Source organism: Sceloporus occidentalis, unplaced genomic scaffold, assembly GCF_023333645.1.
Source record: "Sceloporus occidentalis isolate IW3139 unplaced genomic scaffold, rSceOcc1.0.p SCAF_4, whole genome shotgun sequence".
NCBI lineage: Eukaryota > Metazoa > Chordata > Lepidosauria > Squamata > Phrynosomatidae > Sceloporus > Sceloporus occidentalis.
Genome location: NW_028316984.1, coordinates 193,917,278 through 193,943,540, shown reverse-complemented (window position 1 = coordinate 193,943,540; position 26,263 = coordinate 193,917,278). Strand labels below are relative to the sequence as shown.

The 26,263-nt window shown below is 43.6% G+C and overlaps 1 protein-coding gene across 1 annotated transcript; it reads left to right on the top strand.

Annotated features, from left to right (window-relative positions):
- Positions 1-72: 72 nt before the first annotated feature.
- On the top strand, positions 73-21,630 carry SNAPC1 (small nuclear RNA activating complex polypeptide 1). Its single transcript, XM_089522756.1, has 10 exons — positions 73-309; positions 1,999-2,158; positions 4,527-4,667; positions 6,294-6,401; positions 8,879-9,037; positions 10,485-10,553; positions 12,441-12,503; positions 12,628-12,772; positions 14,554-14,661; positions 21,213-21,630. The coding sequence occupies exons 1-10, from the start codon at positions 182-184 to the stop codon at positions 21,245-21,247; spliced, it is 1,116 nt and encodes a 371-aa protein (XP_089378882.1). The 5' UTR covers positions 73-181; the 3' UTR covers positions 21,248-21,630.
- Positions 21,631-26,263: the final 4,633 nt, after the last annotated feature.

Sequence of the window (26,263 nt, the reverse complement as noted above, 5' to 3'; positions counted from 1 at the left end):
GAAACGTCGCGAGAGTTCTGAAGCGGGAGGATTGGGAGCCACGCAATCGGCAGAGAAAGGGTTAACTTGGTTTCCTGTGATTGGTCGGCTGCGCCGCGCATGCGCACTCCAGAGCTCCGATTTGCTGAAGCGAAGGGAAGCCGGTTTGTTTTGCATTCCTCCTCTCGGAGCGGCCGCAGCCATGAGCGGTTGGCCGGGGCTGAGGACCGACTGCGAGGCGCTGCTCGGGCGCTTCCAGGAGGCCGAGACCGTCCGCTTCGAGGAATTCGCCGCCTTGTGGAGGCAGCAGCGCTTCCACACTGTGTTCTAGTGGGTCCCTTTTCGCTTCCCTTCCCGAAAATGCTGCTTAGAATAGCAGAATAGAGTGGCACTGTCGCTTCCCTTGATCTGGACGCTATACTTCTATTGATGCAGCCTAGGATCACATTGGCCTTGTTAGCTGCCGCATCGCACTGTTGGCTCATGTGCTACTTGGGGTCTACTTGGACTCCCAGATCCCTTTTCACACATGGCCTCATTCAGCCTCCTCCTGGCCTCCTCTGAGGCTGGGAGAGTAGCTGGCCCAAGGGTAATACCATTCCAAACATAACTTTCTTAAGGGGGGTTGCCATTGCTCTCCTCCGAGGCTGAGAGAGTGTGGCTTGCCTTGCCCTGTGATGCTGAGAAAGAGTGACTTGCCCAGGAATAATACAATTCAAAACAGATCAAGGCTCTTCAGAAGCGGTTTGCCATTCCCTTCCACTTCAGGCGGAGAGTGTGTGGCTCACCCAAGAGGAATGCCATTGCCCACATCTGAGGCTGAGAGAGAGTGGCTTGCCTAAGGTCACCCAGTGGGTTTCGTGGCTGAGCAACACTCAAACCCTTGCCCCCAGACTCCTAGTCCAACACTCAAACTGCATTACCATGTTCCCCCAGAAATAAGACACTGTCTTATATGTATTTTTCCTCAAGGGTTATTTCAGGGAGACGTGTGGGCACCCCTTCTTCCAGGTGTTGCTGGATTGCATTGGGAGCTCAGAGTCTTGTTCTGCGTCAGATTGTCCTGAGATCAACCAGTGGATCTTGATCTGCCTTTTGCCCACGCTTGAGTTTATCCCTTATTTCATACCTATGGGTTGTATTCATATTTATGGTGTGTTCAATGGGGTATTTCTTCCTTTTTTATAAACTGCAGCTGATGATGCAGAACGTGAAAAATAATACTTTTCCTTCCACATTTTCAGCTTTGACTTTTGTGGATTTGATGATTTGCAGGTTTGATTAATATGTTCTTTCTAGGAATCTCTTAAGTCCTCCAGCGCAATTCTGTTGGAAGTTGACCATAGAGTTATGCTGGAAAACCTAGGTGTTCAGAGAAAAATCTTCTTTAGGCGCTTGCAGGTCCTCCAGCATGTGGCTGTGATCAGCGTCTGGCAGATATTGACCATAGAGTTGCATTGGAGGACCTGGAGATTCCTAGAGAGGTGTTCTCTTAGATTAAAAAGAATGGTGTCTTTTTTTAATTTGCAGTTTTTCCACATTCACGGGGGTCCTTCACCCCTAATCCCAGAGAATGTAGAGGGACCACTGCAATTACAAAGATAAATACACAGATAGCTATGCAGGCTTCATGGAAAGTGAAGAGTGGGATTTGATCCTGGTTTAGATGCCAATAGTTGCTTGAGGTGGGCTTATATTTTCCATGTTCTTTCTCTGCCCCTCTTGCATGGTGACGGAGGGGAGGAACAATTTGTAGGCTTCCATATACTGCTGTATTGCAGCTTCAGACATAGCTGATGGTGGGGGATGCGGGGAGATGCTGCCTGAAAAACTGAACCACATTCTCTGTCTTCAGACTTTCTCACTACCATTAAAATTCAACGCTTCTACACTGCTTGTATTTCCTGATGGATTTTGTGCCCCCCTTCACTTTCTTTCTGCCGTTAACATGAGCTATTCTGTAATACTAAGGTTAACTTATTTTTCCCCTGATTTTTCTCTCTATTCTCTTTTGTCCAGTGGTAAAATAAGGACTCCGGAGCAGATTAAATTCACCAAAGAGGCTTTAGCTCTGGTGTGGCCATACTTCTTGCCTCCTTACACTTTCCAGATTCGAGTTGGGGCCCTCTATCTTCTGTATGGATTGTACAACACACAGTTGTGTAAACCAAAGCAGAAGGTAAGTCATGCTTTAACCTGTTTCCTTTCAATCCCTTACTATCTCTGCTGACCTTTGTTTGCTGTAGTAATAGAAACAAAGTAACCGTAGCAGTTTAAAATAGGATTTATGTAATAGTAGGTGGGGATGTGAGCTGTAGGTGAGAAAAACCATGGGTTCAGGCTCTCATTGTAAATTTGTTGCAAGTGGTCTCAGGCAATCTGGTATCTCAGCCTGTCTTGGCCATTTTCTTTCTTTCCATCTTCAATAAATTTATACCACGCCACCTTTCCTACAGTGAGCTCAAGATGGCATACATGGCTCTCCGCTTCTCCATTTTATCCTCACAACAGTCAGTAAAGAAAGTTAGGCTACCAGAGAGATTGACTGACCCAAGGGCACCCAATTGAGTTCCATGATCCACTGTTGACTTGAGCCTGGACTCTTAAGTCCCAGTGAAACACTCCTAAGCATTATGCCACACTGCTAGTGTAGATGCTCTAAAGATGAATATATATATATATATATATATATATATATATATATAATGTTGAATAATAATAATAATAATAACAACAATAATAATAATCACTCTCTGTGTTTTTTAAATTAGTTAAAAACCTACTGGGATACAGAGAGCCAGCACGATCTAATAGTGGATGTGACTAGGACTCAGGGAGAGCAAGTTTTGAATCCCCACTCGGCCATGTAGGCCAACTGGGTGACCTTGGGCTAGTCACAGTCTATCAGCCTCCGACAAAAGCAAGGGCAAACCCCCTCTGAACGAACCTTGCCAACCCCCCCCCCAAAAAAAAACCCCAATAATCCCAAAACCCTCAATAGGGTTGTCTTACAGTTTCCATAAGTCAGAACCAACTTGAAGGCACACAACAACAAAGCTTGTTAGTTTTATCCCTAGTGGACTTTTTATATTTGTGATTGTAGAAGTAGTAATCATGACTTCTATCCCATTCTGGGAGGAAGGTGGCATATAAATTAATTAAATAAAATAATAAATAAAGCAATAAAATAAATAGTTAGACCATTTGACATGCTTGATATCTCCACTGCTTATGTCTATATTTATATCTTTAATGTTTTTTAAAAGATTATTTCTGGTACCTCTGCAATCTGTTGCAGCAGATAGACCATTATATAAAACTTAAAATGGAGCTTAAGCCTAGGTTGCAGTGGCGGGGGGGGGGGGGTGTTACTTGACTGCTCCTTAGAGCAAATTCCCACCTATAAGAAAAACAGTATAGCACAGAGAAGTCTAGTGAGAACTCTTCTTTCTGATCTCATAGCTTTTTGTCTACAATGAACATTTTGCATCAGGGAGCTTTTGGTTAACTGAGTTCCAATGATCCCTGTTTTGAAATATTGCAGTTTAGGTTTGCTGCATCAGCAAGGAGGAGTTGTTAGTTGTGTGCATTTAAATGCTGATAGGTAGGCAGTATGAGGTAGTGGTTTGAGCATTGGACTACAACTGTGAACTGTGGAGATCAGGGTTTGAATTGCTGCTCCGGCATGGAAACCCACTAGGTGACCTTGAGTCCAGTGGCATCACTAAGGTTGCTGCCACCCAGTGCGTAACTCATGGTGTCACCCCCCCCCCCCCCCATTAACCACCTCCCATTTCACACCATACAGAATCCTTAGTAATGCTTTTCTGCACTAATGTTAATCATAAATCATAATTCCCCTATATCACTGAATGTAATGCTAATAGTTGTAACATAAACAACTAGAAAAATTAAAATTACACCTTCAAATTACAATATGATATACACAACCTAAATGTATTTACATATATATAGTGAAGATTTGGATAAAATGTGATGTTTTTAAAGAAAAATGTAAAAAGGATAATTTTTTTAAAAAATCGGTTTGAAAATAAATTTAAGATTTTGAAATTTAAAACTTTAATTTAAAAAAAATATGGAGCCTCTCCTTTCTCCTCCCACTGAACTTCACTCCACTCCCACCATGTCTTAAAGCATTTTAAAGGGAAGTGGGTGAATGCCACATCCCATTTCTGCCAAAGGGGGTAGGTCTTTGAGGAGCAGTGGTGTCCCCTCCCCCCACTTAGGATGTCACCTGGTGCAGACTACACACTCTGCCCCCCCCCCCCCCCCAAGTGATGCCACTGGACAAGTCATGCTTTCCCAACTCAGAGGAAGGTAAAGACAAACCCTCCTCTGAATAATTGGTGACCAGAATACTCACCTTAGAGTCACCACAAGTTGGAAATGACTTGAAGGCACCATAACAACAGCAGCAGCGTATTTCAATTCTTTCAGTTAGCAATATAGGCTATTAATGTGAACATTGTGTTTAGGCTATGTTTCTGATTTAAGTTTGAGGAAATAGTTCTATATTTCTATTTCAGATCAGGGTTGCTCTCAAGGATTGGGCAGAAGTCATTAAATTCCAGCAGGAACTGTTAGATGCACAACATTATGATGCTGCTTATGTCTTCAGGAAACTTCGCACGGACAAAGCATTTTATTTCACGGCAATGCCAAAATTGGTGAGTTTTCACATCTTTAATTAGTTTTTGTTTGTAACTTGCAAAGAGCACTGCTGGCGTTTCATTATCTGGAATTCTGTCTTTCTTTCTGCCTTGATGTGTACCTGGAGCTCCCTCCTTCAAGCAGAAGCAGATTCGGTTACCATTCTGTTATCAAACGTGCTTCAGGTTATGTTCTTTGCTTTAACAAACATCACATATTGTCACATGGACAATAAAGCAGAACTAGATATTATGCAATAAATACAGTGTGCCCAGGTCATATGCGGGTGTGCTATTCACGACTTTCAGCATATGCTAAAAGCTGCGCGTTGGAAAAGGCAATGGCACGTGTGCCATGCCGCACCACAAGTACAAGCCCCATTGTTTTCAATGGGACTCAAGCATTCATGGAATTTCCCTTACACAGTGGGTGGGGGTGGAAGTCCAGGACGGATCCCCTGCGTAAGGGAAGGGCGCGCTGTACAGCTTTCTTATTTGGTCCTTGGGTTTCCCTTGTAATACTAATGTATGGTGTAGGGAAACATTGGATGGGTATAGAGTGTTTGTTTCTTCTTTCACAATTGAACCAGCCTTCAGATGTCTCCATTGTATTAAATGCTCTTCTAGACTTGGATTTCCCTGAGAGAAAAGGGAAAATTCCAGGAATTTGCTGATGAGAATTGTTTGGGAGATGCCTGCCATTCCTTCTTTTTTATGCCATAATAAGTGAATGGGAAAACTAGTTTGCTAAACCATTGGAATTAGGTGCTGAGTTGGAAGGGGTAAATACAGAAGATGGAAACAGACACCCCAGCCTTGTGGGTCGCAGCTTGAGTTAGAAAAAAATCAGGGCTGGTAGATCTTTGTTCTCCTTAGTCTGAATCAACAATCCCTGGGATAAGGGGAAGAGTAATTTTTTAAAGCAGGAGCGGGCAACTGTGGAAGGCTAGGAGGTTGTGCCCCTGCTCCCACAAAAAAAAATATTCCCTCTCCCCAAACACCTTTAAGAGACATTTCATTATGTTTTGGGTTTCAAAAAAGGCCTCTCCTGGGCCTAAATTGGCCTGGGGGGGGGCGGCATAATGGGTAGAAATGCCCCCCATGCCCCCAGTGAACATTTTGGAGCATTTTGGGTAGGAAAAACAGTTTTAATTTTATTTATTTTTTTGTAAAAAAGTATTTTTGACCCCTGGAGGCCACAGAAACGTCCCTGGGGACGGCCTGTGGTGCATGGCTCCACTTTGACAAACTTCTGTTTTAAAGACATGGGAATGGTGATAGAATACTGAGAAGTACTTTTACAATGTATTATTTAATTAAAAATACAAGATAGTGTAGAACAAAGTGTCACTTTAAGGGTTGGTTGGCATGAAATGATTATATCATATTTGTAATTGAAAAACAGCTTGGCTGCTCTCATTTTCTAGGAGCTTGGTAGATTTCTTTATGACTACCTGATGCCACTTTTGTTCTAAAGACATATTTACCTTGTTATGATTCTGAGAAGAGCAGTACATACTTTGTCGAAACGGTTTTCGTGATGTGATAATGTGTGAAATGTCAGTGGAGTTACATTAAGTTGCTGGGTTTGAATATTGAACTTTCCCTTATTTATTTTCATTCCTGATGTGACCCTCTGTTTAGCTTTCATTTAGGACAAAAAAGAACATGTATGATAAAACTGAGATGAAGAGTGAATTTAGGGATCCAACTGATCGAGTTGCTATGGTTAACCCAGAGGAGTTCTTAGAGGTATCATTATATTATTTTGTTCTTCTATCACTGCTGTTGTATGCAGCTTCTTTTGTAAGTCCTTATCTATTCATTGTTTTCTCTTGTTACAGGTATTGGTTTGTGGTCTTCCACATATAATGTGTTGCAACAACTGTAGTAAAGGAATAAATTTAAAAATACTGCTGTTCTGTCTACATGCTCTACTGTGTGTTGGCTTACCAAAAAAAAGTGTCCTGAATTTTAATTGTATGTTTTACCAGTACTTACCTAGAGCAGATGTTTCACTTTTTAGTTTTCACAGCTTAGTACATCAGTCAGTCCTAAAAAAGCTAGTCTCATGGATTGCTTTTTACAAAATTGCCCCCACTTACGTTTTCTGTGAACCTGCTACACAACCTGGTACAGTCAAAACATTTGTAGTCTCTTCAGTCTGATCAGGACAGGAGTAGGGAAGGAGATTGGTGCTGGGGGCCCAGGTAACCATCTGTCCTCTGTCTAAAGGCCACCAGTGCCAAGAGAGACAGGTTATATGGGAAATCAACAGTTGAGTGGACGCCCAGTAGCAAGGTCTCAGCGATTCCAAAATCCATCATGAGAAGCCAAGTATCACAGTAACCAGAGCTACAGGGGAAAGGAGCAAAAAGATATAAAACCTAAGCCTGTCTAGAGGTCAAGAATCCAAATAAATTCACAAGCAGGAAGCCCACAAAAGCCAGGGAGAACAAACAGTTGTGAACAACAAAACCTTCTAGCAGCTACTTTGGGATTTATAGCAGCCTCACTTTGAGTTATCAGATGCTTGATTGCCTTATGTTTCCTATTTAAGAGGCATTGGCTTCTTTGCTATTGATCCTTATCCTGCTAGCACCCTGTAAATGATGGACATATCTCTGTGGTGTCTATCAGTTCCAGATGAGATGCGGGCTGCTCTGTTGAAGTTGCTCATCATCTGATTGAGCTACTAGCTGTTCAGATTGTGTGGTGGTGGGGACAGCCATCATCTGGAACCAGAGGCTTTTCTAGATCTGACCTGTGATCCCCTGGGCTCCATAGAATAAATTATGGCATGCTACCCAGATTAAAACCAGTGTGCCTAATCTCATGCCCTTCTCATCCTCAGAAATGCTTTCCCCTTTCTCCATGCCTAAGGCAGCACAGAGTTCTGTTTCTTGCTTCGTAAGGCATGCTTATCCTATCTCCAGTCTTATACAAGATGAAAAGGGTGTTCCTTCCCCATTCTGCTTTCATCTGCAGTGGGGAATGAAAGTGGGGTGGTCAGGAATCCAGATGGTATCTCTGGTTTCATTCTGAAGATAACAGTGGGGTCCCCCTACCTGCAGATTATTTTCTCATAGGGGAATGCAGGTTGCCTGACATTAATCTCTCTAGTTGATTGAGGCTTGAAGGAGGGGGCAGAGCCTTGGCAAGAGGAGAAGAATCTTCTGGGCTTCCTGCAGGCTGGAGTTTCCCTTATCTATTTATTTTAGCACGTTAGGAGCATTTGTGAGCTGATAATGTTCTCTTCCTGTACGAATTTTACCCCCTTCCCTTTGTAGGATAAAGTTTGCTTTAGCTGCAATTGCACTTTTAACCAGAGTTTAAAATTATGTGGTCAGAGCACACTTTCCATGTTCCCTTGCTTTGGAGAGCCAGGTTACAGTTTATGTGGTCAAAGCACACTCCATATTCCCTTGGTTTGGAGAGCCAGGTTACAGTATTACATCTGTTTCAGGTTGTTGGTAAAGGGAAATGCTACAAAAGATTTGCTGTAAAATCCAAGAAATGGTTTTCATAGAAGTGCAGGCATACCTCAGACAACAGGCCTTTCTATGCCTGCCAAGCCCCCCTTTCTTCCATGTCCTTTGTCTAGCTAGAAGTTTTTTAGCAGCATTACCACGGGAGGATGCTGAAGGAGGGCTTGAGAAATCCAAACACAAACAGAAGCATATCTGCAATAAATGCAATAAAATTTGAACAGGGATTCTCTAGCCAATCCAACTGTAGCCATCTTTCATTATTTGAGCTTTTTTTTAAAGTAGCATTTTCACTATTGTACCTGGTCAACCTGCTACTCCAAAATCTTATCTCAGTGCATTCTTTTCTGGAACTCTGTTTTATTCCTACTGGAAAGCATATAGGCGTAATGCATAAATCCAGCATTATGATAGGATGAAGATTAAATATGGTGGCTACAAACACATTCATAGTCCTAACTAAAGTAGGTCCATTGAGACGTCAATCAGATGTAAATAAGTGTTAACTCTACTTGTGCTACAACAGGATTCAGTAAACACAGATATTAGCATGAAAGCCATGGAAGCAGAAACACAGCAACAATAGGGCATAAAGAGTAATGAAAATATGACAAGAGTCTCAGTTCTTACTGGGGCATTCATTATGGGATGTTCAGGTTTTTTTATTGTCAGGAATTAGGAAAATGTCACTGTGTAACTAGAAAAGTTGTCCTGACAGACACATATGTTTATCATTTTAAGGAAACAAAGAATGTTCATGAACACTATCAACAAATGAAGTGCCTTATCTCCAGAGACCAATCTCAACCAGACAGGGCTATTAATTTAATAAAAGATGAATTCCCAACCAATTTCATGAATATATTTTTAGAATACGAGCAGTGGCAGAAGAATAAGATGGTAGGTAATCTTACTTTGCTTGTGTTTTGTTTGAGGTTATTTAAATGACTTGAAAGCCCTTTCTTTTTTAGAAGTTGGAATCAGTCACTTAAATGTGTAATGTACTTTACCCCAAAGACAAATCTCTCAGGTAAGTCAAACAGCACAAAAGAAAGCAACAACAACCACACAAGGAATACATTGATGTTTCCAGCAGTGGCTGAATCATGATAACCAAAAGCCAGATTTGTTCGCTCAGGTCTTAACATTTTTTCTCCTAAAAAAGCCCAGGTAAGTTTTGAAGAGAGGTGTTCTTCACTGGGATTATAATTGAGAATGCTGCTTTGTGCATCTTGGATGTGCAGTCTTGGTTTATGCATTGCATGTACTTTGTTCTAGAGCTCTATGGAGCATGTACATTAATATGTGGGGGCACAGTTATTTATCCCTTCCACTGAAATGAATGCATGCCTTTAATTTTATGGGTCCTTGGACTACTTAGGAGGCATGAATTAAAGATTTCTAGCCTCCCACTGTGCTGCATTAAACAGTACAAATATTAAAGAAGTGTTTTCATGTAGATAATACAGTCTTGAGTCTGATGGTTGCTTAGAAATGAAACTGAAAAGATACAGGCAGGAATTGGTTTAGGGCTTTAGTTGCTCTTGTGTGCTGTCAAGTTGTTTTTGACATAATAGCAACTCTATCATGGGGTTTTATTAGCAAAATTTATTTAGTGGGGGTTTACCATTGCATTCTTCTGAGGGTGAGAGAAGATGATTTGTTCAAGGTCACCCAGTGAGTTTACATGGCCAAAGGGAGCTTCAAACCCTGATCTCCCAGAATCCTAGTCCAACACTGAGGCTGCTACACAACACTGGCAGTCTAGGGCTTTAAATCTGATGGCCATCCAAATCATGATGACAGACGAGAGTAACTCAGAATGTTTAGAACTGTTTTATAATGTTTGTGGCTACTTCTCTATTCCACCTTGTTGCAAGAGATAGATCCAAAGAGATACACTTTAGTGTGCAGAAGCTAATGATGGATTGTACTATTTGTGGAGCAGGGGAGCAACCATCATTTCCATTTATGTACTGTAGCCAATCCCCTGGCCAGCATCCTGTACAGAGACACTTGTGCATTCTACACACTCCATCCATTTCATGATTTGCTTGCATTACTTGGCATAAATTGGACATTAGCTAATGCTATCATTCCACTTGGGATTGGGAGCCTACCCAGCCTTTGTACCCTTAAAGCTTACTGTTGGTGATGGGATCCCTTTCTTGGTATCATAGAAGACTGCTAGGAGAGGTGGTGGTGGTGGGGAGAAAGCTCCCCCATGCTAGTAGTGCATACTGGGACAGTGCTGGATTTCAACCAAAGTTGCCTAGAACAAGGCCATCTCTAGACCAAGGCCTGTGTCTTCTTGTCATCTTTCATGGTGAAATCTTGTATTTTTCAGGAGTCATTCTTGGCTACTACAGTTGAAGAAGGGACAGCTAAAAGAGGACATTCTTCACAAGAGTCAGAAGTAAGGAAATTTGCTTATTGTGATGTCTGAAATTGTGGGGCAGCTTGTAGGCCACAACATCAGCGTAGTGCACTATAGAAATGCTTCTAATGTATGTTGCATTATTTATTATATTAATGAATACTGTGAACAGTTTAATTCCATATTTAATCTTCATTTTGAGGTAGGTTTTATCTGTATTGTTCATCTTTAAAATTGTAAGCTTTCTCAAATCCCAATTTTGGGAGAAAATCATGATGACAATAATATAGCCTAGCATAAGAGGTCCTTTATGCAGTTAGCTCTACAACACAAAACCAAGAGTTCAGGAACTGTCTTGGAGAGCAATTCTGTCCCCTTCCTAGGAGTAGGAAATTGTGCAAAGTCAGTCATATGCACAATGCAGCTGACCTTGAGACAGTTGCTGTTGCCCTGGTAGGGCGAATCTCCCTTAGGTAGACGTTCTGAAATGGAAGTCCCTATCCCTAGAGGAACATCTGTGTGGGCAAGCTATTGAAATGAAGCTATTCTGTTTCCTGAAAAGCAACTGTAAATGAAAATGGTTAGCTTAGTTGTATCACGTGTGTAGACATGTTCCTGGGCATTGTTTCTTGAACAGAAAATTTGGTACCAGAGGCAGACATAATATGGAAAGAATATGGATAGATTTCTCCATCATAAAAAAGGCCAGTTGACACTATGCTTCTATTGGTGCAGCCTAGAATTGCATTGCCTTTTAAAGTTGCTGCATCACACTGTTGACTCACGTTCAACTTGTGGCCTACTAAGACTCCTAGATCCCTTTCACATGTACTGATGTCAATCCAGGTGTTCCCCCATCCTATATCTGTACATTTCATCCCCCCCCCCCCCAGTACATTTCCCTCTGTTGAAATTCATTTTGTCAGTTTTGGCCCAGCTTTCTAATCTATTAAGGTCATTTTAGCCACCATCTTGAAGGGGAGAGAGAGGCAGGCGAGCTCCAACTGCCTTCCTCGAAGAAGACTAGCCCTCCCTTCAGCCACCATCTTGAAGGGGAGAGGCAGGCTAGGTCCAACAGGCCTGCCTGGAAGAAGAAGAGTCCTCCCTCCGGTCCATCTGCCTTGGTCCAGGCCTCAGAGGGAGAGAAGAATGCTGGACCTGATCCCCTCCCCCCCACCATTCCCTTCTCCTTTTGTGTCGTGTCTTTTAGATTGTAAGCCTGCGGGCAGGGAACTGTCTGGTTAAAAAAATAATAAATGTAAGCCACCCTGAGAGCCATTAGGGCTGAAGGGCGGGATATAAATACCTAAATAAATAAATTTTAAATTTTGACCGTCTCCTCTAGGGTATTAGCTATCCTAATTTGGTGCCATCCGCAAATTTGATAAGCTTGCCTTCCATTATTTCATCCAACTCATTGATAAAGTGATAGCACTAGGCCCAGGACAGAACCCTGTGGCACCGCAGTGATCATTTCTCTCCAAGATGAAGAGAAACCATTGTTGAACACCTTTTGGGTTCAGCTGGTCAACCAAATTACAAATCTACCAAACAGTTGCATTGTCTAGTCCACATTTTGCTAGCTTGTTTGCAAAAATATCATGGGGGACCTTGTCAAAGGCCTTACTTGAAATCAAGATATCCTATATCCACAGTATTCCCTTCATCTACCAAGCTGGTAATTTTATTTTAAAAAAGAGATCAGATTAGTCTGGCATGACTTGTTTCTCATCCTCCCAGTGCTGATGCTGCTAAAAACATTGCTAGATAGAGGAGAAGGGAGACTGGTCAAGAATAATAATAATAATAATAATAATAATAATAATAATAATAATAATAATTTGGGGTGGGTGGGGAATTAAAGAAAGGTAGGAGCTGTATAGAAGGGAAAAGTGTAAGTAATGCTGGTGATCTTTTCCTTCTCAGGGATCTGAAAGAGCCAGAGCATTAGCTGACATCAAATCGAGATCATACTCTACAGTTGCTTCAGTAAGTGTTTACAAATACTAGTTATGAATAAATTCCCACAATACGATTTGATAATTGTTGTATAAACTGGTATATATACTACTTAGAGCTAGCTTCCATTGTTGCTTATTTAATTTTTTTAAAGGCTTCCAAGTCAAGACGACATCGTCAAGTTAAGCTAGAGTCTTCTGAATCGGGATCAGATCATGGGAAAAAGACATCACCTAGAGCTAAAAAAGTTGGACAGAAGTTACAACCAAGAAGGAAAAATGAAACTCTGAAAACTAGAGGTAGCTTGCATCATAGGAGTATGGTGGGGAAGTTCCTTACTACCTGCATTTGTTAATACTTTGCTTTCTAGCCTAGTTCAGGGTGCCTATTGTAACATAAGTTACATAGGGCCCCACTCTTAAGAGCAACTTCTCTCCTACAGTCTATTCTGGGTAGTAAAAGCAGGAGCAGAGGTTCTGTCATCAGTGCTGCTACTTTGCAAAGTTTATAGGGGTTGTAATGCATGAATGTGTGGTGGACCCTCAGTTATAGAACTCCTTTCCCTTTGAGGTGCTCTGGCACCTTCATTATATGTATTTTGTTGGTATGTCATGATGCACTTATATACTGCGTCTGTTAGAAAAAGATGAATGTATTATCCTATCTGTCACCTTCCTGTTAATGAAGCTGTATGCACTCAGTTTATAGGGCTGTGCTGTAAACTTATGGTGGTTTTGTTTTGTTTACACACCCACCTACTCCTTATCTTGGGACCGTAAAGTAAAGATGTATTTAGCATGCACGACTCCTTGTAAATTGGAGAAACACAAAATTCTTCAGGATTTATCTTCCTTGGCTTATACCGGTATTGCCCAAACATGGGTCAGACTAAACCATCATATGGCTTGGGAGTTATCATATGCCATGGGAAAGATTATGTGAATTTTCCTGTCTGTGTGGCTGCTCACACTCTCCCTCCTGTCCAGCATGCTTCTGGTGATCATGTGGAGGCTTTGTACTGGCAGCCATCTTAAGCATCAGCAGAGAAGAGTAGGAGCAATCATGTGTAAGGGCTTAAGTGCAAGTTCTATACATACCAATGACAGAAGGCATATTGTGGGTTTTGCTGCCCAGCAGTATATCTACCATCTGACATAAACTTATTTTTGAATGTGAAGCCGCAGGATAAATGTTCTGATAAATCCACTGAAAGAATATCTCTACCACCTTAGCTCCTGGCTTCTAAAAGCAAAGGAATAGGTTGCTCTTGCCTTTAGGAAAGGTGCCAGTACCTTCTTCTGTGATGAACTACCAGGGCAATGCCATCTTCTGTGATGAACCACTGGAGAAGATGTTCATCTGTAAGACTTCTCTTTGCACTTATGATATTAAATGGCTTACAGACCTGAAAAGGTCTCCTAATTGGCCATGGAGTCTGGTGAACAGGACCAAGCTTGATTTAGCCATAACTTTTAAATAACATGAATTCCAGGCTGTGTCTCACATACATTATTTGTAGTTTCTTTCCTGATTTCTCAGGCAACAGCTTTGCATAGAATGTGAGAAGATAACCTCTTATGGTTTAAATGTACATTCTTGGTTCTGCTGTAAACATTTGTCAACAGTTAATATGGCCATTATAGATAAGGAAAAATAATACGTATCTTGTAAAGGTGAGATGGCAAAACAGAGAGACAGAAAAGGCAGAGTTCTGAAATGATACAAAGTTTTTACCAACACTATGGGATGAAACGTATTGTTTGGTCCCAATTAGAGTAGCTCATACCCATCAAATCAATTGTTGAATGTTAAGTTAACACATAGAGTCCTGTGGTGGGAGAGAAGTGGAGTAAGAAAGAAAGATAAATAGATAAATCCCATTGGCTCACTGGATTGCCTGTAATCAGGACTGACAATAGGATTTGGGTTTATCCAAGATACTGAAAGCAGAAATTAATTCTTTTCCCATGTAACAGAAGATCAGAAGTAAAAGGATGCCTGAAGAATGTATGAGCTGCTGACTTGGGTATGGAAATGAACTGGAAATAATTTCTCTTTAATCTTACTATAATCCTTGCAGCCATGTTGCAGCCTACAGGGGAGCAAAGTATCATGAGTCTGAGCATGCCTACGATAACAGAGGATGATGCTGAAGAAGAAGAAGAAACTGACCAGTACTCTGATGAGGGTATGTTGGTGTGTGTTATAGCAATAGCATTTACATTTCTGTATCGCTTTCCAGTGAAGTCAGCAATCTCTAAGCAGTTTACAATCTGTAAGCCAATTTCCATCAACAAGCTCATTTTGCTGACCTATGAAAGGATGGAAGGCTGAGTCAACCTTGGAGCTCTGGGATCGAACTCACAACCTTATGGCTGCAGTACTGGCATTTAATCACTGCACCATGAGAGCGCAGTTAGGGATTAGGGAGAGAGGAGGAAATTACTGTGTGGACTAGTGGGACAGTTCTTTGCCAGAATCTCCCCCACCCAAAGATTACTGTTTGTAAACTTGTCATGGCCAGCCACGAGGAGGACTTGGAGGATGACAAGGAGGACTCAGATCGCCAGGTACAGGAGGAACCTGAGGCTGTGCCAGTCCCCAGTTTTGCCCTGCGAGGTCCCAGCTCTGCTCTCCCAGCCCCAGTGGATTTGGCTCAGCCAGACCCTAGTTCTATGGGATCTTCTCCAGTGGAGCCTGGGTCTCAACCACCCAGCCTTGCCCCAGTAGAAGTTCCAGACTCAGGAGACATAGAGCAGCAGAGCATTGAGATTCCTACCTTCAGCCAGAAGAGATCAGAAAGGATGTGCCTTCAGCATTCTAAGAGGTTTGTTGAGAAATGCTCATTAGCCACTCAGCAGCTGTGATAAGGGAGCTAGATATAAGACACCTGGCAGATGCTGAGGTCTCTTGTCAGTCTATTGGTTCTCTTTAGTGGAAGCTGCTGGATCTGAGTTCTGGCTTCCTAGACCTTTGACTGCCTTTGAATCCTTAACCTTGGACCAGACACCTTGACCAACCCTCTGACCTCGGACTGGACTGGTAGTATTGCTCTCTGTAATCCTGAACTTTGGACTGGCTAGTGGTTTATTTTATTCGGACGTCGTTTGGCATTGTTACTTGAGGAACTGCTTTTTGGTAGCTCGGCATGGTTTCCTTTTGCAAGCAGGCTCTTATCAACTGTGTGTTGGCAGCATCCCGGGACAGAACTGCTAGTCACAATAAATCTCCTGGCCCTCCTTCATTGTCCCACTGAGGAATATTAAGCTTTTCTACCAAGGATGCCTCCCTTCATCCCAGCTCTAGAAATAGGACACTTTGGTTTATCCACTAGAACGCCTAAAGCCTGCCGGAAGAGAACCGTCCTAAGTGCCTTCTTAAAGGCATCTAAGGTGGTAAAAAGACAGATTTCCTCCAGCAAGTCGTTCCACAGCTTGGGGGCTACGGCAGTAAATGCTCTGTGGGAAGTTGTTATTAACCTGGTCTTAGCATATTCCAGTAGTTGCTTTCCGGATGTTCTGAGAGTGCGGGGCAGATTGTGTAGGGAGAGGCGTTCCCTCAAGTAACTTGGTCCCAAGCCATGTAGGGCTTTAAAAATAATGACCAACACTTTGTACTGCACCCGGAAAGTAATCGGCAACCAATGAAGAGATTTTAGTACTGGTGTTATATGGTCAGACCTAGGTGTTCCGGTGACCAATCTGGCTGCTGCATTTTTAACCAACTGAAGCTTCCCAACTTGGTACAGAAGTAGCCCCATGTAGAGTGCATTACAGAAATCTAAACGAGAGATTACCAGTGCGTGTACCACTGCTTCAAGATCCTTTTGGTCCAGGTAGGGACACAGTTGGCGTATCAACCTAAGTTGGTACCAAACATTCCTGGCCGTCGCATAATAATAATAATAATAATAATAATAATAATATTTATTTGTATACCGCCCTCTGGCAAACCAATCCGGGCGGTTAACAACAGTAAAATATAAAATATGACAATTAAAAACCCTTTATCCCTCCCTCCCTTAAGACAGTATTAAATAGTATAACATATTAAAAACACAATATCAAGCATAAAAACAGCAATTAAAACTAAAAACCCTGATATCCCTCTGTTGATCCTCAACCATCACTAAGATGGGGCCACGGGAGGAATGAGGGAATCAGGGAACCTGGGAACCTGGGCCGGGATGGTTAATCTGGAAAGGCCTGCTGGAAGAGATCTGTCTTGACAGCTTTTTTAAAGCTGTCTAATGATGTTATCTGACGGATCTCATCTGGCAGGTCGTTCCAGAGTTTGGGGGCGACAGCAGAGAATGCCCTCTGGGAGGTCGCTGCAAGCCTAGATTTTAGAGGCTGCAGTAAGTTCCTCCCAGAGGACCGGAGAGCGTGGGGAGGATTGTACGGGAGGAGGCGGTCCCTAAGATAGCTTGGACCCAAGCCATTTAGGGCTTTAAAGGTGATAACCAACACCTTGTACTGGGCCCGGAAGCTGATAGGCAGCCAGTGGAGGGACCTCAAAACCGGAGTAATGTGGTCCCTCCTAGATGTACCTGACACAAGCCTGGCTGCCATGTTTTGAACCAGCTGTAATTTCCGAGTCAAGCACAGGGGTAGCCCCATGTAGAGTGCATTACAGAAGTCAAGGCGTGAGGTTACCAGCGCGTGTACAACTGTCTCGAGATCCCTTACTTCCAGAAAAGGGCGCAGGTGGCGTATCAGCCGAAGCTGATAACAGGCACTCCTGACCGTCGCATTTACCTGATTTGTCATCAGGAGCGACGAGTCAAGGAGCACCCCCAGACTGCGAACACAGTCGCTGGAGGAGAGTGTGACCCCATCCAGGACTGGAGGTTGCAACCCAATTCTTGGTTTCAGGGCCGCTACCATGAGCACCTCCGTCTTGTCTGGATTCAGTTTCAATCTGTTTTTCCTCATTCAGCCCATTACCGCCTGAAGACATTCATTGAGAGAAGAGATGCCATCGGAATTCGAGGCCGACGAACGAGATACGGAGAAATAGATTTGGGTGTCATCAGCGTACTGATAACACCCAGCACCATAACTCCGTATTATCTCACCCAGCGGCTTCATATAGATGTTAAATAACATCGGGGACAAAATAGCCCCCTGAGGAACCCCACAAGTGAGGTACCTCTTACTGGAGCTACAGTCCCCGAGTAGCACCCTCTGAGACCTGCCCGAGAGGAAGGACCGGAACCACTGCAAAGCAGTGCCCCCGATACCTAACCCCTTCAGGCGGTCCAAGAGGATGCCGTGATCTATAGCAAGGGTAGGCAACCTTTTTGAGCTGGGGGCCGGGTTGCTGTCCCTCAGACAACTGGGGGGGCGAAGCCAAAAAATAAATAATTAAATAATTTTTTAAAAATTTAAATAAATAAATAAACTGGGACAAATGTAGGACAATAATTTCAAATGGTGGACACTTTTTTTAAAAAAGTGGAGGACATGCAAAAAAAATGCTGATTTTTTAAAAAAATGTTAATATAAATGCATGTTTCTGAGGCGTCTATAGACAATTGCCCCTGCGCGCGAGAGGCCAAAGGCCCCAGCGGCAATCGGCGGCAGGACCAGGCTGGGGCCGGTCCCAAGGCCTCGCCGGGCCGCATCCGGCCCGCGGGCCGCAGGTTGCCTACCCCTGATCTATAGTATCAAAAGCCGCTGAGAGGTCTAAGAGCACCAACAGGGTCACACTCCCCCTGTCAATGCTCAGACGCAGATCGTCGGTCAAAGCAACCATGGCAGTCTCAACCCCAAAGCCTGTCCTAAAGCCAGTTTGAAATGGGTCTAGATAATCGGCTTCATCCAAGACAGCTTGGAGCTGAAGGGCAACCGCCCTCTCGATCACCTTGCTCAAAAATGGCAGCAATGACACCGGCCTATAATTCTCCATATCCAGGGGGTCCAGGGAAGGTTTTTTCAGGAGCGGCCTAACCGCCGCTTCCTTTAAACAAGATGGAACATGTCCTTCCCTGAAGGATGCACCGATGATATCCGTGAGGAATCTCATCAATGCATCCCCCCCCCTGGACGGCCAGCCATGATGGGCAAGGGTCAAGAGGGCAAGTTGTCTTCCTCATCTTACCAAGCAGCTTGTCCACGTCATCAGTACTCACAGATTGGAGCTGATCCAGTATGACTACATCGGCGGAGTCACTGGACGCCTCGCCTGTCGACTCTGTTTCAACGGTGGCATCTAAGTCGGCTCTTATCTGAGAGATTTTGTCTGCAAAGAAGTTGTTAAACGCGTCACAGCAGGCCGTCGTCGGGTTAAGTAAGGGATTTGGCGCAGGGGTCACCTGCGTCATTTCCCTCACCACCTTAAACAGCTCTGCTGGACGGGACTCTGCAGACACAATACGTGCAGAGGAGAAGGCTCTCTTCGCTGCACGTATTGCCTCGCGATAGGAACGAAGAAAGTTCCTATGGCGAGTTCTGTCGGATAAGAGTCGAGTCTTCCGCCACCTGCGCTCTAGCCGTCGTCCAAACGGCTTCATCTTCCTCAGCTCTGGTGTGAACCAGGGCCTCCGATTAGGGGCGGGATGGCAAGGGCGCTTGGGAGCAATCATGTCGATAGCCCTGGTAAGATCGGTGTTCCAGGTATTGACCAGAGCATCGACCGGATCACCGGCATTCCCAACCATTAAACCCTCTAAGGCTGTCTGGAATCCAATGGGCTCCATCAGCCTTCGAAGGCGGACCATTCTAATGGGTCCGCCACCCCCGGTGGGGCAGATATTGGCTCTAAGTTTCGTCTTGACCAGGAAATGATCCGTCCATGACAATGCGGAGGTACTTACCACCTCCGCCCACGGATATTCCTGTTCCGTACTGAAGACCGCATCGAGTGTATGACCTGCACAATGTGTGGGCCCTTTGACCAATTGGGATAGGCCCATGTTTGTCATGGTCTCCATGAACTCCTGAGCTGCACCTGTTAAACTGGTCTCGAGCGGAATGTTAAAGTCCCCCAAAACTAAGAGTCTGGGGGTCTCCAACAGCAGCTCAGAGACCAGCTGTGTCAGCTCGGTCAGGGAGTCTGCCAGACAACGGGGTGGCCGGTAGACTTAGCAAAATCCCCAAACCATCCCTGGTCTTCAGGCTAAGGTACATACACTCGAAATGGACTGTGTTCCGGACAGGTATCCTGGCCAAGGTCAGATGGTTCTTATAGACTAGAGCCACTCCGCCCCCCCGCCCACTTCCCCTCACCTGCTCACTGACAGAGTACCCAGCTGGGAGGGCCTGCGCCCATATAGCAGTGCCATCCTCTCCCAGCCAGGTCTCTGTGAAGCAAGCCAGGTCGGCATCTTCATCCAGGAGGAGGTCCTGGATGATATGGGTCTTGTTTTTTACCGACCTGGCATTGCAAAGGAGAAGAGTGAGGTTCTGTGGAATGGTTGGTCTGCTCTCCAAGCCATCCTGAGAAACAGAGGGAACTGAAGACGGGATAGCTTTCAGACAGCGATCCCGTCTTCTTTTGTAACATCTGTTCCCTCTATCCCAACCATACCTCCCATTCCCCAGCACAACTCCAATGGCCGCCCCTGCCACATTCCCGGCCTCAGGTGAGATGGTGAGAGGTCAAACCCCACTGAATTGGGAGGGTGGTGGTGTTCCCTGGGCCCTCAAGGGAACCCACTGCGTCCACAACTCTCCCTCTGCCACAACCACCGAGCTCTGCTTGAGGAGTCCCAATGGTGTGGGGAAGCTTGCTGCTGCTGCTGCTGCTGCTGCTGCTGCTGCTGCTGCTGCTGCTGCTGCTGCTGCTGCTGCTGCTGCTGCTGGCTCTGGCTTCAGGCTTCTGGCTTCAGGGCTGGAGTGGTGTTCCTGAAGGAGTGTTTGGGGAGGGTATAAATATCTCACCCAAAGCCACGCTCCCTTTCCTCAGCTGCTGTTGCCTCTGCCTTTGCCTTGCCTCTGCTTAAGTCCCAATGGTGTGGGGAAGCTTGCTGCTGCTGCTGCTGCTGCTGCTGCTGCTGCTGCTGCTGCTGCTGCTGCTGCTGCTGCTGCTGCTGCTGCTGCTGCTGCTGGCTCTGGCTTCAGGCTTCTGGCTTCAGGGCTGGAGTGGTGTTATCTACTTGAGATGACAACTGTAGAGACGGATCCAGGAGTACTCTCAAACTTCATACTTCATCCTTTAGAGAGAGTGTGACCCCGTCCAGCACAGGTTGCGGGTTTGAACTCACAGCGTTGTGGCTGCAGTACTGATATTTCACGACTGTGCCACCAGGGTTTTTTGTACAGATGTGAGAGCTGGACAGTGAAGAAAGCAGATAAAAAGAAAATAAACTCATTTGAGATGAGGTGCTGGAGAAAAATGCTGAAAATATCATGGACAGCCAAAAAGACATGATCAAATTGAGGCTATTGTACTTCGGCCACATCATGAGAAGGCTTGACTCACTAGAAAAGACAATAATGCTAGGGAAGGTTGAAAGCAGTAGAAAAAGAGGAATACGGCAAGCTAGATGGATAGACTCAATTAGGGAGGACATGGTCCTAAATTTACAAGACATAAGCAGAGCAGTGGAGAATAGTGAGGCTTGGAGATGTCTCAGAAGGCTACTGTGAAAGCTAGACAGCCTGGTCCTATCAACTATGGCCTTTTTATTCTTGGTGTCTACAAAATAGGGCAGTTTTGCACTATATAACAATGGTCTTGTTTCTACTGCGTGCTGAGTTCTGGGATAATAACTTCTTTTTGTATTTCTATTTTCAGATTTTATACCCACTAAGAGGAAGAGGACTTGTTAAGATTCCATCCAGATGGAAAACATCATGTGTGAATTGGCTTAGTGTGAATGAAATGGGATTTCAGCTGGAGAGCAGGTGGCTTAGGACAACACTGTAAACTGCATTCCTTTAAAAAAACTCACCAAGGCATATCAGTTAAGAGTTTGTATTTGAGGAAATAATATTGTATATTTGACGCAACATAGTTTTGAATGTTGCAGAGAGAGTTTCATCATTCTGTGCCATCATAAATGCACATAGAAATGGCTTTGTAATGTTTATTGTATGTAAAATTGTAACAACTTATTCACATTCAATATTTGGTTAAAAACATCTTGTTTTAAAAATATTTTAACCATGTTAATCAAAGGGAAGAATGCTTTTACTGCTCCTGATGCTTGTATAAGTGATTATGTAAAATAGGTATGTTAATTAAATTATTTTTATGTAATTTTCATTGTGCCCAAATCATTTTTGCTTCCATAGCTATATAGAATCATAGAGACCACAAGGGCTTATCCAGTCCAGCCCCCTTCCGCCATGCAGGAATAGACAGTCAAAGTATTCCCAACGTGTTCAGCCTGTTGTCCACTAAGTCTCCTAGAACACTTCTGCATGTACTGCCATCAAGCCAGGTGTCCCCCATCCTATATCTGTTCATTTCATTTTTACTGCTGAACTACGATATCCTCATGTCTCCCTGTTAACATTCATTTTGTTAGTTTTGGCCCAGCTTTCTAACCTGTTAAGGTAATTTTGAATTCTGCTCCTGTCCTCTGGACTATTAATTCCTAATTTGGTGTCATCTGCAAATTTGATAAGCATGCCCAATATACCTTCATCCAAGTCATTGACAAAGATATTGAATAGCACTGGGCCCTGGACAGAAACCTGTGTCACCCCACTGGACATTTGCCTCCAGGGTGAAGAGGAGCCATTGCTGAGCATCCTTTGGGATTGGTTGATTAGCCAATTGCAATTCCACCTAACAGTCACATTGTCTAGCCCACATTTAACTAGCTTGTTTCAAGAATACCATGGTGGACCTTGTGAAGAGCATTACTGAAATCAGGATATGCTAAATCCACAGCATTCCCTTCATCTATTAAGCTTGTAACTATAACAGAGATTAGTTTGGCATGACTTGTTTCGGAATAACCCATGTTAATTTAGTGATTATGGCATTCCTTTCTAAGTGCTTACAGATGTCTGTTTCATGATCTGCTCTAAAGTATTTCCTGATATTGATGTCAGGCTGCCTGGGTGGTAATTGTTTGGGTCCTTTTTCTCCCTTTTCTGAAGTTGGGGACAACAATTTCCTTTCTCCAATCTGCTTGCACCTCTCCTTCAGGAATTCTCAAAGTTTATGGCCATTGGCTCTGAGATTACTTCTGTCAGTTCTTTTAATTCCCTTGGATGCAGTTCATTTGGACCTAGAGACTTGAATTCATTTAGCATAGCTAGGTATTCCTGCACTACCTCTTTACCCATCTTGTGCTGCATTTCTCTTACTGCATCATCTACTCCATTTTCACCAGGCTGAGTACTGTTTGCCTTTTGGGAGAGGACTGAGGCAAAGAAGGTGTTGAGTAGTTCGGCTTTTTCTTTGCCCCTTGTTAGTGTTTTGCTATCTTCTCCACACACCAGCCTTACCATTTCCTTGTTCTTTCTTTTGCTATGCAAAGAACCAAAAATCATTTTTGTTTATTGTTTTCAATCTCTCTAGCAAGCCTGAGTGTGTACTGCACTTTAACTTTTCTGACATTTGTGCTTTTGAAACCTAGGGTCAATGTCACTGGTAGCAGTCTTTCCTCCCCTTTTTCTGTTTGGTTAATATATTCTGTGATGAAAATGGCAAGGTTCAAAAGTGAGTGGTGGTTTAGATACTTGCCTGTGCTCTTGAATCTTTCAATATTCCTGCAGAAACATGTGGGAAGTGGTCCATTATAAAAAGTGATTTGTCCTCTGGTGTAGAAATAACAGCAAATCATAGTTTCAACCAAAGGAGGAGAGGAATTTGCTTTCAAATTTAAATTGCTGCGCTTGTCATTATGTCAGGCCAGTTTGACAAGAACAAACTTGCTTTAATAAAACATACCGTAGTTTATTGTTTCATTAAATTATAGTTTAAACTATAATTTACACAATTGATACTTGTTGGAATAACCACAGTTTTTATGTGGGGTGCCTGAATGCATAGTACTAAACTGTTCTTGTTTTGTGTCTAAATTATGCCAATAACTGCATGGAGTGTTAAGTGTGATTTTATTGGACTACTTTTTCAGAAATGTAGATGTTATCTGTGGGCTTACTGAATTTATGATAATTTTTTCCATCTTTGAGGCCATTTTTTCCCCAGTTTATCAGCATTTTCTGGATAAGCAGTAAGCCAAATATATTTTCTTCATGCTGTGCAGCTTTTGAGTCTGCAGTAAACCTATGCTGCATTTGGTGCTCCCCCCCCCCCCCCCGGGGTATTCCCATAGCAGCATGCTGACTTTGGTTGCTTTGTATAGCAAAATCCACTTGTAATGTCCTGCACCTTCTTCAGGATACAACTCTATTTGGGTCTGCCTTTGGAAACCATAGAAAAACTTCAGCAGGTCCTAAATTTTGCAACCAGAGTTATGGGAAGCATATACCACTCTTGGTGGAACAGCTTTACTGGCAACCTGACCATTTCCAGGCACAGTTTACAGTGCTGGTTATACAATCATAGCATCCAAGAGTTGGAAGAGATGCCAAAGACCATCCATTCCAACCCCCTGCCATGCAGAAACACAGAATCAAAGCTCTCCTGACAGATGGCCATCCATCTGTTTAAAAATCTCCAAAGAAGAAGACTTCACTGCACTCAGAGGCAGCATACCCCACTGTCAAACAGCTCTTACTATTGGAAAGTTCTTCCTAATGTTGAGGTGGAATCTCTTTTTCTGTAGCTTGAATCCATTACTCCATATCCTAATGGTTATTCACACTGTGAAAATAATCCAGGATGAATCTTGGTTGAATCTCCATTGTTCACACGTGTCCCGAATGCATTCAATAAAGTTTGGGGAGAGCTGCCAAAAACCCACTTAATCTGGGGGATTTATTCACATGGTGAAAATACTCTAGGATGAATTTGGGTTGTATCTCTGTTGCTCATACACACCGCAAATGCTCACAAATCAGTTGGTGGGGGGAACTACTTCAAAACCCATGTAACCTGAGATATTTGAAACTGGGGTTTCCCCCAAGTTTTTAAACATGATTCACATCATTTGCAGTGTGAATAATGATGAGAAGAAACCTAAGTTAAAAGCAGCATTCCTTGAATGCAGTTATGCCAACTCCTTGCAGGGACAAGGCACCTCCCATCTGGATTTATGAAGAGATGTTCCTCCTCTCCCTTTCCCCCAAAACACCCATTGCTCTAGGCTGGCTTCTGGCAGCTTCTTGGGAGGAAAGGATCATCTCTTCCCCTCCCCAATCAGACCACAAAGGCCAAGCCCAGAACTGGCCGGCTCCTGCTAAAATCCCAAAGAAATGCGGATCATTGCATTTCAAAGTGTGAACAAAACCGGAATTTTTGAGTGAGGATATTTGCATAGTTCCAGTACAAAAAAGATGTATGAATGACCCCCAAGAGAATTGATATTGTTTTTCCCCACAAATTTAAAAAAAAAACATCCGCATCATCAGTAGAGTAAATAACTGATGCGAACAGACCTGAATAGACCCAGGATAAAACGTGAATGGCTTGGAAGTATTCTAAATGCATTCACATCATCGACTCCATCTTTATTCGACTGCTTTCACATGTGAGCAACCAAATTTGCATCAATGTGCATCGATGTATACTGTGGATAACAAACCCAGAAATGGGCTAGGGCATTCACCTGTTTGTTTAAATTGCTGTAAAGGCAGTGTGAGTGGGGTGGAGCTCAAGAGAGGACAAAGGAGAGGCCCTAGATTTTTTGAAAAAATCAAAATTTCAAAATTTCAAAATTTTTTATTATTTAAAAATAATAAAAGTTATGTGGGGGAGGGGCAATATTATGGAAGGTGAAAGGGATGGAGAAAATAGTCAAACTGACATAGAGGAAACAAGACAAATAGTGCAGGGAAATGTCTAGTTAACAAATTGTAGCTGCTTTGATAGCCTTGGCTGAAGAGCGGGGTATAAATAAATAAGTATTATTATAAAATAAGTGCAAGGACCCAATAGTGGGAGGCAAAAAACTTGCACAGGCAGCAAGTAAAGGGGATCCATGGTCTGCAATGTCTTTACACTAATGCACAGAGCATGGGAAATAAGGAAGATGAACTTGAACTTCTAGTACAACAAAGCAAATATGATATAATAGGCCTCACTGAAACCTGGTGGGATGAGTCTCATGATTGGAATGTGGAAATAGAGGGGTATAACCTTATTAAGAGAAATAGGCCACACAGGAAAGGAGGAGGAATAGCACTATATGTCAGAGATATTTACACCAGTGAAAGATCCAGGACATCAATCATGGAAGCCAGGTGGAGAGCATCTGGATAAGAATCAAAGGGGAGGGAAACAACAAGGGTGTTACGGTGGGAGTCTACTACAGACCCCCAAGTCAGACTGAGGAATTGGATGATATCTTTCTAGAACAGATGACCACACAGTCAGAAAAGAGAGATGTAGTAGTGATGGGCGACTTCAACTATCCTGATATTTGCTGGAAGTCTATGGGGCTTTCTACACGGACATTTGGGACGTCCTCCGGACGTCCCATTTTAAAAAAGGGGCGTCTCTTTTAGACGCCCCATGGTCTAGTACGGACTCCGTCCGTACAAGATGGTGGCGCCCCTTCTACATGGGCGCCGCCATCTTTACGCATCGGACGCACAGCGTCCAGACGCGTCGCGCCGCTGCTGACGTAGCGAGCGCGCCCCTGGCGCCTCGCTACGTCGCAAACGCGACGCAAAAAGAAGCTCCATTTTGGAGCTTCTTTTTTCGGTCCGCGCGGGAGTCGGGCCGTTTGAAGGCTCCGGCTCCCCCGCGGACCTTCTGGCGGC